Below are 14,866 nucleotides of genomic sequence, written 5' to 3'. Positions count from 1 at the left end.
GACAGTTTGCTTCTTCAGTTTTAAGTAATTGGTGGAGAGTGGAAGAAATTTATACTCTCTACAATTAGCTAGTCATTAATTTTCTAAGGGTTGTTGAAACTACCTAGGGGCTAATTTGTGTTCTCAGAGTCACCTGAATCAGAATAGAAATGAATGTGGAACTGTCTTGGGACTGCTGATAGGGCTGTATTGTATACAGGAGATAAGTAGTGTTGTACCACTCCTCCTCTGTTGAGAGAGGGCTGTTCAATTTTAGCATAGGTGGCCTCTTTAATTCCTCTTTCAATCCTGTGTCCAGAATGTCCACAGGAGAACCTGTGAGAAATAGTGAGAACAATCAACCAGTGGAAAGGGTTGCCTTCAGAAGTTGTGGGTACTCCATCACTGGAGGTTTTCAAGAAGAGACGGGACAGCCATTTGCCTGGAATGGTATAGGTTCTCCTGCTTGAGTAGGGGGTTGGACTAGAAGACCTCTAAGGTCCCTTCCAATTCTGTTATTCTGTTCTGAACCAACATATCAGGACAGAATTCAGCAATCCATCTGCATCTGAAAGAAGAAGGCCACTCCTTTAAAGGAATGAAACTTCTTGGATTAGAAGTGATATGTCTTTTAAAAAAATCAGAAAGTCCATTGCCTTTAAATAAAAGCACTTTGGGACTAATGAAGGATTATTTTCATGACCAGCAAGTGATTGCCATGGAGCATACCAGTCACAAGTATGCAGTATTCCTTGCTTTTGCCATCCTGAGTGTTTTCACACAAATGGAAAATCAGAGAATCAAACCATGTACGGATTGGAAGGAATCTTGGAAATGATCTAGTGCACTGTCTGTTCAGATTGGAAAGTGCTACTATAGCATCCTTAGCAGAGGTTTATACATCTTTAAACATCTCCATTGAAGGAAAGTTCATCTAAATCTGTCTGTTCCATTGTTATAGTTAGGAAATTCATCCATTCAAACATTTCTCATAAGCTTTTGCTTCCTGATCTTTTATCAATCAGGCTGCTCTCCTCTAGACATGCTCCAATTTGTCCAGTCCTTCCTAAAATGTGGTGCCCAGAATTGTATTGAGTGCAATCAGACCAATGCAAAATAGAGAAGGGCAGTGATTTCTTTAAATCATGACACTTCTCTTAATGCAATCTATACCTCTTTCTTTTATTATCCTTTTATTTATGTATTTAATGACAGGATTTACTTCTGTGTTTATTTACAAATAAATAATTGTGTTTATTTACATCTCATTTAATGATTCTAAGTGGCTCATAAAAATTTAAAAAATTCATAGATAAAAACAGAAATACCCTTTCCCCAAAGCACCAAACCAAACAGCCTCTCATTCTAGCCCAGTCCGTGGGAGAAAAGCCAGGTGTTCCTGGTCCTCTAGAAAGTTAAAGGGTCCCTCATATCCTAAATGGAAAGCTATTCCATATTGATGACACCAAACCCCATGCTGTTGGATGATGTCTCCCAACAGCTTCATATGTATATGTTAAATAGAAGGGGGGAAAGACCTAAGATCTGAGGCACCCCACACAACAGGGACCTAGGGATGGTCATCTCCTTGCCCAACAGCATTGACGGGAGTGACCATGGAGAAAAGTGGAGAGTATACAAAACAGTATCACCCAATTTCCTGAGCCAGTCCAGTAAGATACCATGGTTTATGGTATCAAAAGCCACAGAAGGGCTGAATGGATACCCTATCCCCCATCTTGAGCTCTCCAAAGGTCATTCACCAATGCTGTCTCAATAATATGGCACAGTCTGAATCCTGACTGAAAAGGACAAATTTTCTTCCTTTTACTACCTGAAATGCTCAATTTGTTGTTTCAAGTATCCTTGAAAAATCTAAGTTCTTTTTGCATTTTACTTTTTATAACTTTCTTTCTGCAGTACACCTTATTGGTGATTATGTCCATGTTCCATTTCATATATGTATCCCTTTCATTCTTACGCAATTGAAAGTGTCTACAAGTTTCTTAAGCTGTCCTCTCCAATTTCTTTTCACACAAGAATCATAGACAATTATATTTTCAGTATCTTATTTTTGAAATCTTCCTAACCCTTTCAAAAAAGAGTCTCCAAATACCATGACCCATTGCTTCCCCCTTTAGAGGACAAGTAAGTTGTCCTTCTACAAGTGGGCCTTATAACTAATACAAAAAAATTCTCCATTCTTCTTATTAAGCTGGAAAGTGGAGATTTCTTTGCTTCTACCCATTTCACTTTTTCCAAAAAAGCAATGAGCTTGCACTCATAGTATATATAGTTCCTGTTGTCCTCAGGGTAAAAAACAAATTTGGCACGTTCCTATTTAACCATGGGAGCAATTTTTCTCCACTTCTATGTTCCTCTGATGACAAAAGTGTCAAAAGATCTTCCACTTGGCCTTCTCTGTTAAACTCTTGTTGCTGTCCCTATTCATTCAGTCATTGAGCTTTTGGGAGCTACCTTCTTTATATATTCCCAGAAGCTACCTCAGCTAGATCAACAGCAAGCAATGGGCCATTCACATACAATGTACAGGCAGCAGCGTTATTCAAGAAACAACAGCAATCTTGAAAAAGGGAATAAGGCAGAGTCTGTTTTCCTCCCACCTTTCCTCTTCTTCCTCCTCCTCTCTTTCGTTTCTTCTCTCTACTCAGTTAAACTTTCCTGTCAAAGTCTTGTTTACTCTTAGATACCACTGAGAGAGAGAGAAAAATCTATATGTATCTGAACCAATTTGCATGCGAGTGGGAGAAGCTTGAATAGCCCAACAATGACTATTGAGTAGTTGAATGCCCACTCTCTGACACAGAAACTGGGAATAACAAATGTTTGGAACTGAAGAATCCCTGCTTCTGGTCTTTTTCTGACAATGCATCTTCTCATCTTCACAATTCACTGGCAGTACCCAGAAAGGGAAGCAGTAAAAAGCTTGGGCATAATGGCTCTTGTATAAGTGCATTGGAATATAACTTTCATGAAGTATGCTTTAGGTTCAGTCCTCAGCATTTCCAGATAAACATATGGGAGAAAGCAGGGTTGGAAATAATCTCCAAAGACACACATCCATGGCCTGTTGATGAGATAAAAGACAGCATCTGAATTGGAAGATGGAAGTTTTATAAATTTATAAATTTGGATGTGGAGGTCACATCATTCACACTTTATTTTGTCCCTCCTTTGGCATCCTTTCTTTAATGATTCTATTGTACTATTTGTTCAATACTGGTATAACTCCTGTCCCACGGCAAGTTGTCCCATGAGGAGTTGGCCATGGTGAAATGTCCCATGGTGAGTTGGCCATAGCAAGTTGGCTGTGGTGAATTGGCTGTGGCAACAGTTGTTGCAGAACCCTATCTACAACTCAGAATAATTTCTGTAATGCAGACATAGTGCAACACATCATAGCTTGCTGTTTTGCCTCAGCTGGAATGGGACAACTTGCCACAGGAAACTCACCACGACCAACTCACCATAAGACAACTCGCCATAGCCAACTTGCTACAGGGCAATTCAGCAAATCAAATTAATTATTTAAAATAGTTTAAAAAAATTATTCTAATTTTTGTCATCCACATTTCATTTTGTCCCTCCTTTGGCATCCTTTCTCTAATGATTCTGTTCCACCATTTCTTCGACATTAGTGTAACTCTTGTCTCATGGCGAGTTGGCCCCTGGCAAGTTGGCCATGGCAAAATGTCCCGTGGCAAGTTGGCCACAGTGAGTTGGCTGTGGCGAGTTGTCATAGACCCTTTGCCAGACCTAGACATCCAAGAGGGCTACTGTATAACAGCTTACTGCTTAGTTAAACCTGGGATATTCATTAACATTCTGCAACTGATCTTCCTGTGAATTCTCTCAAAAAAGGGTCTATCTGACAGCCATCTGTCAGAAAGGATTTCATACAGCTTCCTGCAGAAAATAGGGGGTTGTGCTTGATGGTTTAAATGACCAATTCTGTGATTTTACTATATGAAGTATGACTTATGTAGATCCACTGAAATGGGGGAGTTCTAGGAAATGCAGGGAGTTTTGTAGTTTTAGAGAAATCTTTTTGTATATTAAATCATATGCACAGTGGCAGGACTTGGGGTTGGGCATAAAGGACATTCAGCCATTGAGTAGCTTGAAGGCAGCAATGGTGAACACTGGCTAATTTCTGTAAGTTTTATATTTAAAAAATATAGATGTGCCCATGCTTGGGATGCTGTAAACTTCAAAATGAACAGAAAAGGATAAAGACAATTTAGGGCACTGATGATGTTACCTAATTGGGTAATGAAACTGCTGTAAGAAAACAATCAAGCTCAGAGAGCACCAAAAACCCCACAAAGACAATTTGAATGTATTCCACTTTCATTTAAACTTGTACTATAAGACAGAATGGTTTGCCTGTCTAGAAATTCTTTATGGCTCACAAAACTAAGAAAATATACCAGGCTGTAAAGTTAATATGTTTCACTCTGATTTCTTCTTCCTACAACTCAGCATCAGTGACTCGCCTACCCATCAAATGGATGGCTCCAGAGTCAATCAACTTTCGCCGTTTCACCTCTGCCAGTGACGTTTGGATGTTTGGTGAGTAGAAGTTTGGATAGGAACAGCCACATCTACATCCTTCAGATGAAGAACCTATCTGTACCCAGTGCTTTTTTTGTAAAAGAAAAAGGTGCCGGAACTCACACATGTCATACAACCTGCCTTGCCTACCCTACAAGGTTCCATCCAAAAAAGGTGCTGGAACTCCGTTCTGAGCATTCTATGAGAAAAAAAAGCCCTGTCTGTACCTGTATGCCAGCAAGAAATTGTTTAATATCCCACTTCTCTAAGCTTTTCCCAAAGTTCTTTAGAAACAAGTGGCCCTGTTTAAACATCCAGGTCCACCCTGTAACTTGGGTGGTTGAAAGACGGGCTCTATCAGCAGACACTGCAAGTCTATCCCAAGCAGCAATCAGTGTATATGACGCAGTTTCTGAAACCTCTCCTTCTGTCCACAGCTGTTTGCATGTGGGAGATCCTTAGTTATGGCAAACAGCCTTTCTTCTGGTTGGAGAACAAAGATGTCATTGGAGTGCTGGAGAAAGGAGACCGTCTCCCCAAGCCAGATGCCTGTCCACCAATCCTTTATGCTCTGATGACACGCTGTTGGGATTATGACCCCAATGACAGGCCCAAGTTCAAAGAGTTGGTCTGTAGTTTAAGGTAAGTGATAGAAAGTCACTTCCAGTCTTGTCTTCCCAAAAAATTGCACGAGAAAAAATAATATGCTGCAACCTGAATAGGTTACATAAACAAATCTTCAGAATTTTTCTTTTTGTGCAAAATTTATTCTGGTTTCATTTGTCAATAAGTTTCATATCCAAAGCCATTCAAACAATAACAAAAACTCCAATCAGACAGTATTCCAAACATTTCTGATATTTCAGTTCACTATACCTTAAATGCTGCAGCGACATGGAGCACGAGGACAATTGTATTAGATTCAGTATCCCATCAGTCCCAGTTAGCGTGGTCGATAGACAAAAAAAGGTGCTCTAAGCCCTTTGCCTAAATTAGATGGTACAGTCTTATAAAATATTTACAAGCTGCAGAATGAAAAGCCCTACAGAGCACTACTGTATATAGGCAGCAGATGGAGCTCATGGATAAGCTAAATGGTGCTCTTCCCTTTCCCTTCCATTTCTGAATTTCAGTGACATTTACCAGATGGAGAAGGAGATTGCACGGGAACAAGAGAAGAATAATCGCCGCCGCCCCCCCAAAATTATGGAGCCTACCTCTTTCCAAGAGCCCCCTCCAAAGGTGAGAAGGTTTTGCTGGAAATGTTCAGCAGATATGGATAGATAGATAGATAGATAGATAGATAGATAGATAGATAGATAGATAGATAGATAGATAGATAGAATCGTACAGGTTTTCCCATCAAAACAGCCCTTTCCACTCTGAGTTCCATGCTTTAACACTGTAGATGGCATTTCTTTTTTTTTATTGAAAAGTTTTACAATACATTTTATCTTTAACAATCCCTCCCCCCCTCCCTCCACCCAACCCTTCCTAACCCTCCCTAACCCTCCCCCCCTTCCACCCTCCACCCTCCCCGACTTCCCAGAGCTAAATACAAGGTATAAAAGCAAAAAACAATCATAAACAACCATATGTTAACAACAATAAACTATTAAGTCTATCGCAATCTAGCTCATATGAAATGACTACAAGCAATACTAATATCACATTAAAAAAAAGAAAAAAACTTATTCAAATGCTAAGTGAAACTTTTTGGTCCCATATTTGTTCTGGATATAATCAATCCATGTAGAATGTAGATGGCATTTCTGATTCCTCAGGATTCACTCTTTTCAAAAAGCAAAGACAATATATATTTCACTCCTGAGCTGATCTTCAGGCTTGTTTGTTGATTCTCAGCCACAATCAGTTCAATACAAAATGAATAAAAATCTATTCTTCTTAAAATGCCTCCAATTCAATATTAACATTTGCAGAGAATATAACCCCCAATTACATCAATTATTATTCCACCACCAACTCTTGAGTTCTGAATAATATTATTTTTAGCTTCTGGTCGTCATGATCTGTCCTGCCAGGCAATATTTTTAAAATGTTTTCGCTGTTGCTATATACAGCAGAATAATTGGAAAGGCAAAACAAAACACATGAGTACAAGGTACATTTTTCTGTATCATCCAGTAAAAAATGTGAAAAAATCATAATTACTGACTGCATTTGGTTGGAAGATAGAAGGCAATTAAAGGACCCTAATTTAGACATGTGTGTGATGGATGGAAGGCTGTTTGGATAAAAGCTCCTGGTTCTGACAATCAAAAAGTCATTGTCCAGTTGTTGTTATTATTCTCTCAAATATTTTCATGGCAATAAAACAAGAGGAAAGAAACATTTGGACATTACAAATATTTAGGAATGAAAGCTAGTAGTTCTGGATTCAGTACTTTATAAACAACATAAACTTCATCAGAAAGTATATTTGAGAAATTATGAGTGATTCCCACTATGGACGAATTGCTTACAGAAGCTGATGGAGTTGGCAGAGATAGCTAAATTGATTGTTTTGATTAAACAAAAGAATATAAGTACTTTCGTTTCTACATGGAGACCGCTTCTGGATTTTGAAGTGGAAAAAAAGGTGATTTGGGGCTTTACTGATTAGATTGATTTGTTGTTATAGAAATGGCTAGTTTATGCTATTATGGAAAAGCAAAAAGTTGATGTTCAATGTTAATGCTTCAGTCTACTGCAACAGAGGGATCGGAGGTCAATGGCTTTTCTTTTCTTTCTCCCTTCTCCCCCTCATTTTTTTTTCCTTTTCCCTCCCTACTATTGTCCTATTAATTGCTTTTGTAATTTCGTATTTTATTCTATAATCTAATAAAATGTTACGTGTGTGTGTGTATGCTGCACTATGATCAAAAACATTTCTCAATGTTTATAGAAGACAGTTAAATTTTCTCAATGTTTATAGAAGACAGTTAAAATTTCTACAGGAATAAAACCCTAACTCCTTTTCTTTCATTTCCTCTCCCTTTGTCTTTGAATGTCTGGGGTGGCCATTGTAATGAAATTATGTGATTAACATAACTGACACATTAATTTCCTAATTCAACATGCCTGTTTTAAAAAGGATATGTTTTTTTTTACAAAAACTTTCAGATTTAGTCTTACTCTTGGCAACTGCCTGGACAAGTCCCTGTAGTTTTCTTGGCAAGATTTTTGGAAGTGGTTTATTTTATTTATTTATTTTATTTTATTAAATTTATATACCGCCCTATTCCCGTAGGACTCAGGGTGGTTTACAGGGAAAATTAAAAGCATAACATACAAAAATTAAAATCAGTTAAAACAATTAATTAATTCAAGTTCCCAAAATTTAAAACTGAAACCCAATAAAAATTAAAACCCCTCAGCCTGGGCCAGACAGCTCGAAGAGCCAAGTTTTCAGGTCCCGGTGAAATGAGCGAAGGTCAGGGGCAGTCCTAAGTTCCGTGGGAAGTTGGTTCCATAGGGCCGACGCGCCCACAGAGAATGCCCTTCCCCTGGGAATAACCCGCCGGCATTCCTTAACCGGTTTGCCTTTTCCTTCTTCTTAGGGTTAGGAAGAATGTGACCAGCCAAGGTCACCCAACTGGCTTTGTGCCTAAGGCAGGACTAGAACTCATAAACTCCTGGTTTGTAGCCTGGAACATAACCACTGCACAAGCTGGTTTTCATTAAGAGATTAATACATACTTAATATTAGTATTGTGAGTGATCATTTTTTGTTCATGGATTTGATGGAAATGTTTGTATGAAATGTTACACATACTTTTCTGTAGTGTGCATGGAGCGTATATTTGTGCATATTTATAAATATACACTGATTTCTTGTCCATAGATTTGCTGTTTAAAAAGCACTAAAAGACACTAAAAGAAATAAATACAGGAATTATTTCCACATATGGGACTCTATCCTCCACTGTTACCAGCCTTGCTATGTAGTTGTTTTTCTTATTCCTCTTAGCCCAGCAGACCAAAGTACAAACCACCTCCTCAGACCAATTTACTGGCCCCCAAACTGCAATTCCAGGTAAGAGCCAAGAGGTTTCCACATGCTAGTTTTCTTCTATTCGTGCTTTCAGAACTAAAGTATCTCTTTTGCAGTTGGCTTTTTCTTGGCTTATGTTTATTCATTTCTTCTGAGTTGTTGATAAGCGCCCATTTCCTTCCCCCAGCCCATTTCTTGCTAGACATGCAGCAGCTGCTTCATGCTTTCCTCCAGAGGTGATTCCAGTTGGATGTCATCCCTTACAACTTTCGATTGAGAAACACCATTCATTTATTCTGTCCTCTTTGCTTAAAAGTTTTGATGAAGTGCAAGTAGAGGAGGAAAAGCATATAAGAAAGATAATTATTTGTAGATCCTCAATAAAACTCTGACAATGGGGCAGGCAAGGGTTAGAGTTAGGCCCCTTTTTATGTGTGTGATGCATGTTTATCAAAAGGAGTGGTGTTTTAATCACGTGGTCATAGCCACCATCTTAACCTTTTTTGACCTTCCAGCGTGAGAGCGTCATTTCAAAATAAAAGCATGGTCTTGTAACTCTCTGCATTTCTAAACCAAGTAATCAACATGATCCTTCAGGCTTTGCATATAAACTTCCAAAATCTTCACCTGCAATTACATCTCAGTTTTAGTTTAATTGAAAAGTTCACCACATTGACTGATCTCACCACTTTATTGTATCACATTTGGCTTGTATATCTGACATTTTCTTTTGAACGGAGTGCTTCCATTTCTGCAAATATATCACTTTGCTCAAGATGCACTTGTAAAAATCTAATCAAAATGTTGTATTATTCTATTATTCCTGTCCTGCATTGCGCCTTATGGGCTAGTTATGCTAATTTTAAAGATAATTTATTCCATTCATATCCCCATTTCCATTTCTGTAATGATTGAGCATGCTCGATCTCCATTAGCTTTCCCCCACCCCCGGCCATTTATTTATTTGTGTGTTTATATTTGAAAGGATGCAAATGCAAGTAGATATATAGGTACCACTTCTGTGATAAGGTAACAGTGGAAGTGTCTTTGGACAACACTGACTCCCTCAACTAGGAAATGGATATGAGCAGACACAACTGGACAGGGGAAACTTTACCTTTACCTTATATAATTTGGTCTATTAGTTTTGCCCATGGATTTTTTCCCCTTTTTGTGAAGAGATTTCAAACATGAACATCCTTAAACCTGCTGGTATTCTTTGCTGATCTTTTGATGTTTTATTTCCCTGTAAAAGGATGGCACATATTTTTCAAGGGAATTGACAAATTCCCTGTACCTGGGAATCTCAGTTTTAAACATTTAAAATGTCAATATATGTGAAATTTTAAAAGAGACTTTCACAATTGAGAGGAACTGATGCCAAATCAAAATTAAGGTAACTTCGCTTTTCTGAAGTAAAATAAAGGCACCAGACCTGATCAGGATAATTACTGGTGCTTCTTAATATGGGTTCTATAATCTGCTTTGAAAAACTTAAAAAGCTTCTCTGGCAAAAAAAATACCTGCTATTGCTCACTTAAATATGGAACAATGTCTTATATAAGTGTTTCTGGAGTGCTTTCTCTGCTCAGTTTGTGTGCCTACTGCTTATGCTGTGTCTATTGTTTTGTGCCCGTTGCCTTTTCCTTCCACCTTCCCAGGTGCCCGAGGGTCTGTGTGCCAGCTCACCAACGCTCACCAGCCCCATCGAGTACCCATCACCTGTCAACTCTCTGCATACCCCACCACTCAACAGACACAATGTCTTCAAGCGCCACAGCATGAGGGTAAGACAAGGCTGGCCAGCTGGCCTCAGACTCAGCCTGAAGACAAATGCAAGATGGCTTCTTCAAGGTTACATTGGTTTGTGTGAGTGAGTGAGTGAGTGTGTCAATAAATGAGAGAGAAAGAGCCTTGGTTGACCTTGGTAGGTTATTGTCAGACTAGAGAGTTGCAATCTCCCATACACTACATGTTTTATATTTCCTTCAATGAATTTTCAAGAGAGTTTGCTTCAAGTTAGTAATTTTCGGCCTGATAAAATTGATGAGGAATGTCAGCACAGTAATGAAAAGGAACTGAAATAAGAGAAAAGATGGGGGTTTTATTGATGGAATGGGAAGATATCTTCCAATTATCCTATTTATTAGATTTATATCCTGTCTTTCACTCAGAAGCTTAAAGTGATATGGGTAGCAGCCCCCCTTTTATTTTTCCTCACAGCAACAATATTGTGAAGCAGGTAGGACTGAGTAACTGACTGGCCCTAAGTGAACTTCTGTAGCTGAAGATGGACTTGCCACTCTGGGAGATGGGTCTTAACATTCTGACCAATACCTTAATGACCACTCAGAAGTGCATGGATTGTGGCTCAATGGGAGAAGGCAAGGTGTCACTTTAGAACCTCACACAAACCTGATTTATTTATATATTACTTTTCTGAAGACCATCCAACTTCAAAAAGGCTTTCCTTGGTCCTCTGCCTCTTAGCATTGGGCTCCCCTTCTAACTGATGTACCTTACAGAGTTATTGTAAGTTAGGATTACAGTACTGTGCTAATGACATGCTGGGTGCTCTCATTTTCTAGGTCAAATTACTTGAATTCAAGTTTTACCCCAAATCACCACAAATACTCTCAAAAATTAAATCTCAAATCCAAATTAGATGAAATGTTTTTATAGCTTAATTGGCACACCTACAGCTCCATTGAGAACATTTGTTTCTATGAGGATATTTCCATTGAGACTGCTCTTCTCCCAAAGCTGCCCAGAACAATTAATAAAATGTATAATAACAACATTCTTCAACAACAGCAATAAAAGAGCCTTGGTGGAGCAGTGGGCTAATGCCTCCTTAAGTAATACCAGCTGCCTGCAATTAGTGCAGGTTCGAGTCCCACCAGGCTCAAGGTTGACTCAGCCTTCCATCCTTCCGAGGTAGGTAAAATGAGGACCCAGATTGTTGGGGGCAATAAGCTGACTTTGTAAAATGCCGCTTGGTGGGGGGGGGCAAAAGCCCTAATAAGCAGGCATATACATAGAATGAAGGCTATTGCTAAGCACATTGAGTTGTGCTTTAGATTGTAAGCCGCCCTGAGTCTTCGGAGAAGGGTGGGATATAAATGGGATTTTAAAAAAACAATAATAATAAATAAATCATTAAAAAATGGACCCCATTCTCCACCATTCCAATCTGACTTGATACTGTCTTTAGGGGAAACTGTTAAAACTGTGTCCTATTGACCAGGAGGCTAATCTAAACAGAGGGGGGATCACTTGCTGATTATTTTACTTTTGGAACAAATCATGCTAAGGCTACTTACATGAAATATTTTACACTTCACCTTCAAAGTGAAAAGCAATGCCGAAGGAAGCAAATAAATATGTTGCTTGACTTCCTGATAGATTTTATTATTACCGTAGCTTTCCTCCCCTGTCCATCAGGTTCCATGATAGGGTGACTCAGAATAAAGTACTATCCACGAGCCCTTAAGCTGGGAAAAAGCTACAGTGGTATGAAAATTCCTTCTCCCACACTTGTGGCAAATGATATTGCTGTTACTTACAGTGTACAGAGCATGTTGACAAGAGAGACTGATGCATTCCCCTGACTTCCTTTTCCACACACATCACTCGCCAAGATGAAAACATGCACTATCATTCATCTCAATATGGTAGGAGGCAATGAGTTTTGGCAGATGATTAGATAGATGGATTTAACCATCTGTTCCTCTCCCTGAGTTCGCCATACAACTATTCTACCACCATCACTAATTAGCTGCTTAACAGGGGAAAACCATTAATACCAGGAAAGCTAATGGGAGCTTTAAGTTGCCTTTATGGATTGAAGGTGAGATCAAGCCATCATCATGAGGATATGGAAGAAAAAAAGAGGTTGCCAGGATATTTTTATACCATACTTAGGTGCTAATGTGGAATGGTCCTAAGTATTGTTCAGCTTCAGACCCCGAACTGCTGGTTTTCTCTGGACTCTAATCAATTAAGCACTCTATTTTTCACACTTAATCCCTGAGGATCAAGTTCTGAAGCTCTAAGACCTGACAACCTGTCTTTCAGTTGAATTATTTTAACATGTACAACTCTACACCAACATGTAATCACAGATATAGAAGCACATATCCATTCCTGAATTTAAAAAATAATAATTGATCCTGAGATTGGGTTATGAACTAAATTTTGTGACTAAGATGACAAAAACACAGCTTGAGTTTTCATATGCTCAACTTGAGTAGAATGAATCTCCATTCATTGTTGATGGGTTGTCAGTTATCAAACTCTCAGATGTCATATGAAAGTTGTCAGATGCATTGGGTGCCATTATAGTGTAGAGGTTAAGTGTAGGGTTTGGGCAGGGCAACACCAGTTTAAGTCCTACTTTACTAGAGATTTCTCTGATATATTCTTGTCAGCCCATAGATCCATTGTTTGGGAGATCCTCTCCTACGTGAGCCCTCTTGAAAAAAGGCAGAATATATTCATGCAATCAATACATAAATAAGGAGCATCTAGGCTTTCTTCTAGCATTCCAACATTCAAGTTCAGATAGATGTGGAAGCCTAAGAACAGACTTTCTCATTGTGATGCTTTCCTCCAGTTAAATAAAAAATTGCAAACCTCGGCCTTGCTCTTAAACAGAGAACCCTATGAAACATTCTGAAATAACTGCCCTATTTCCTTTGTCACATTGACAAAAGTTTTAGTCTTTACCCAAGTTCCTAATATATGTTGCTAGGCAACAAGCAGCCTGACTCATTCCATAAAGGATGACTAGTTATGAGTCCAGAAGACTAGTTGGCTTCATTTTCATGCATATTGCTAGGTGATACCATTCATTCATCCAAGGTGTGGCTGAGGTTCTCTAGCAACAAATGGCCAGAATATAAAAAAACTCCAATAATGAAGGTGGGTGAGATGGACTAGATAGAACATAAGCCTTTGTGGGCTTGTTATATACAATTGGAAGCAGGCCTATATCATTTAAGAGGTACAGGTAACAAATTAACAGATGTATGTTAGAAACTATGCTCTGGAAAGAGGACTTTATCTTGCTTTGTTTTATAGCTATTGTTGTCCTTTGTGCTACTCTTTTTACTGCTCATGCAAATATTCTTGCCTAATTCGCTTACATGTCTTTTTTATTAATTAGTCCTGTCTAGCATGCTTTCATTACAGTCCTATCTACTGAGAAAGGTTCTAGAAAGTTCTATTGCCTTAGGTTGCAATGGGGGGGGGGAGGAATGGTTGTGCTTGAAATTGCTATTTCTTTGCCTGTAATGTTGACCCATATAATAATAAATCTTGCATAGCCAAGATCTTCTTTTGTTCAGGAAACAAACAATAATAACAATATTAAATCAAGAAGCAGCCTGATGAGTAAATTCATGCTAACCAAGTACAACCTTTTTTCTTTTTTCACCTCTATTCCTTCACTTACTTCTGAGCTGTGCCTCTTGGAGACTTTCCTATGAAAAATCCAAGAAATCCAATATCCTTTAGCCCAGGTTTCATTTACGAAGTAAACAAAAAGTGGGGTGTGCCCATAACAAGAAAAGTGATATGACCAAACATAGGAACAAATATCATTTGAGGAATTGTCCTCAGTGCATTTTAGATTTCTTTGTTGGGCGAAATGGTTCAGCAATTAAATAGATCCAGAGCTGCACGTTGGAACATCCTTCCTCTGCAAATGGAATGACAGACGCTTTTAATCTGCTTTACTGTTAGCAATTTCCGCTGACAAACATATTTGAAGTACATTGGAATTATTTATTAAAGTACTGTTGAAGCCAATTGGCTTTGCTACTTATTTTGCCAAAGGAAAGTGCTACAGAATGTTCATAAAAGGTTGTACTCTATTTTTGTTTTGGTATGATTCCAGAATTTCTTTGGATTTTAGACTAATGAAAATTTCAATGTATCCTTTAAATTCCCCCAATTCTCCCTTTTTTTTCTTAAACTCTGAAAGTCGGGTCAATCTTAATCTTTCCCACATTATGGTCCCTGTAAAAGCTACTCAGCAAATTCTTCCTACCCCTTCAACAATGGCTATCTAGAACTGTAGGTTGTCCCTCGTCCCTCTGAGGACCCAAACCTTTGTAGTGAGATATTGTTAGGCTTCTCTCTGTGTGAGCTGCAAGAATGTTGATGACCACTAGATAGCAGCAAAGAGATACAGAAAAATCTGTATCTACCATGTAGTGGTCATCAACATTTTTGCAGCCCAAATATGGTAGCCTGAATTATCTATTTCAGCTGACCCCACCCTGAAATTCATATCAAAATCATATCTCATCGCTT

At 38.6% G+C, this 14,866-nt stretch overlaps 1 protein-coding gene across 8 annotated transcripts in view; it reads left to right on the top strand.

The window, feature by feature from the left end:
• Nucleotides 1-14,866, top strand: part of PTK2B (protein tyrosine kinase 2 beta) — a 117,856-nt gene that overhangs the window by 82,125 nt on the left and 20,865 nt on the right. For 6 of the 8 annotated variants that reach the window (XM_081318156.1, XM_081318161.1, XM_081318159.1 and 3 more), the window contains 5 exons: nt 4,483-4,572; nt 4,992-5,196; nt 5,688-5,796; nt 8,525-8,590; nt 10,210-10,335. In XM_081318156.1, coding sequence (XP_081174282.1) covers nt 4,483-4,572; nt 4,992-5,196; nt 5,688-5,796; nt 8,525-8,590; nt 10,210-10,335 — 596 coding nt within the window. The remainder of the gene's footprint in view (nt 1-4,482; nt 4,573-4,991; nt 5,197-5,687; nt 5,797-8,524; nt 8,591-10,209; nt 10,336-14,866) is intronic. The other 2 variants (XM_081318160.1, XM_081318162.1) reach the window with 2 other exon arrangements.

The sequence above is a fragment of the Vipera berus genome, assembly GCF_964194415.1.
Source record: "Vipera berus genome assembly, chromosome: 1".
Lineage (NCBI taxonomy): Eukaryota > Metazoa > Chordata > Lepidosauria > Squamata > Viperidae > Vipera > Vipera berus.
This window is presented reverse-complemented; position numbering and strand designations above follow the sequence as displayed.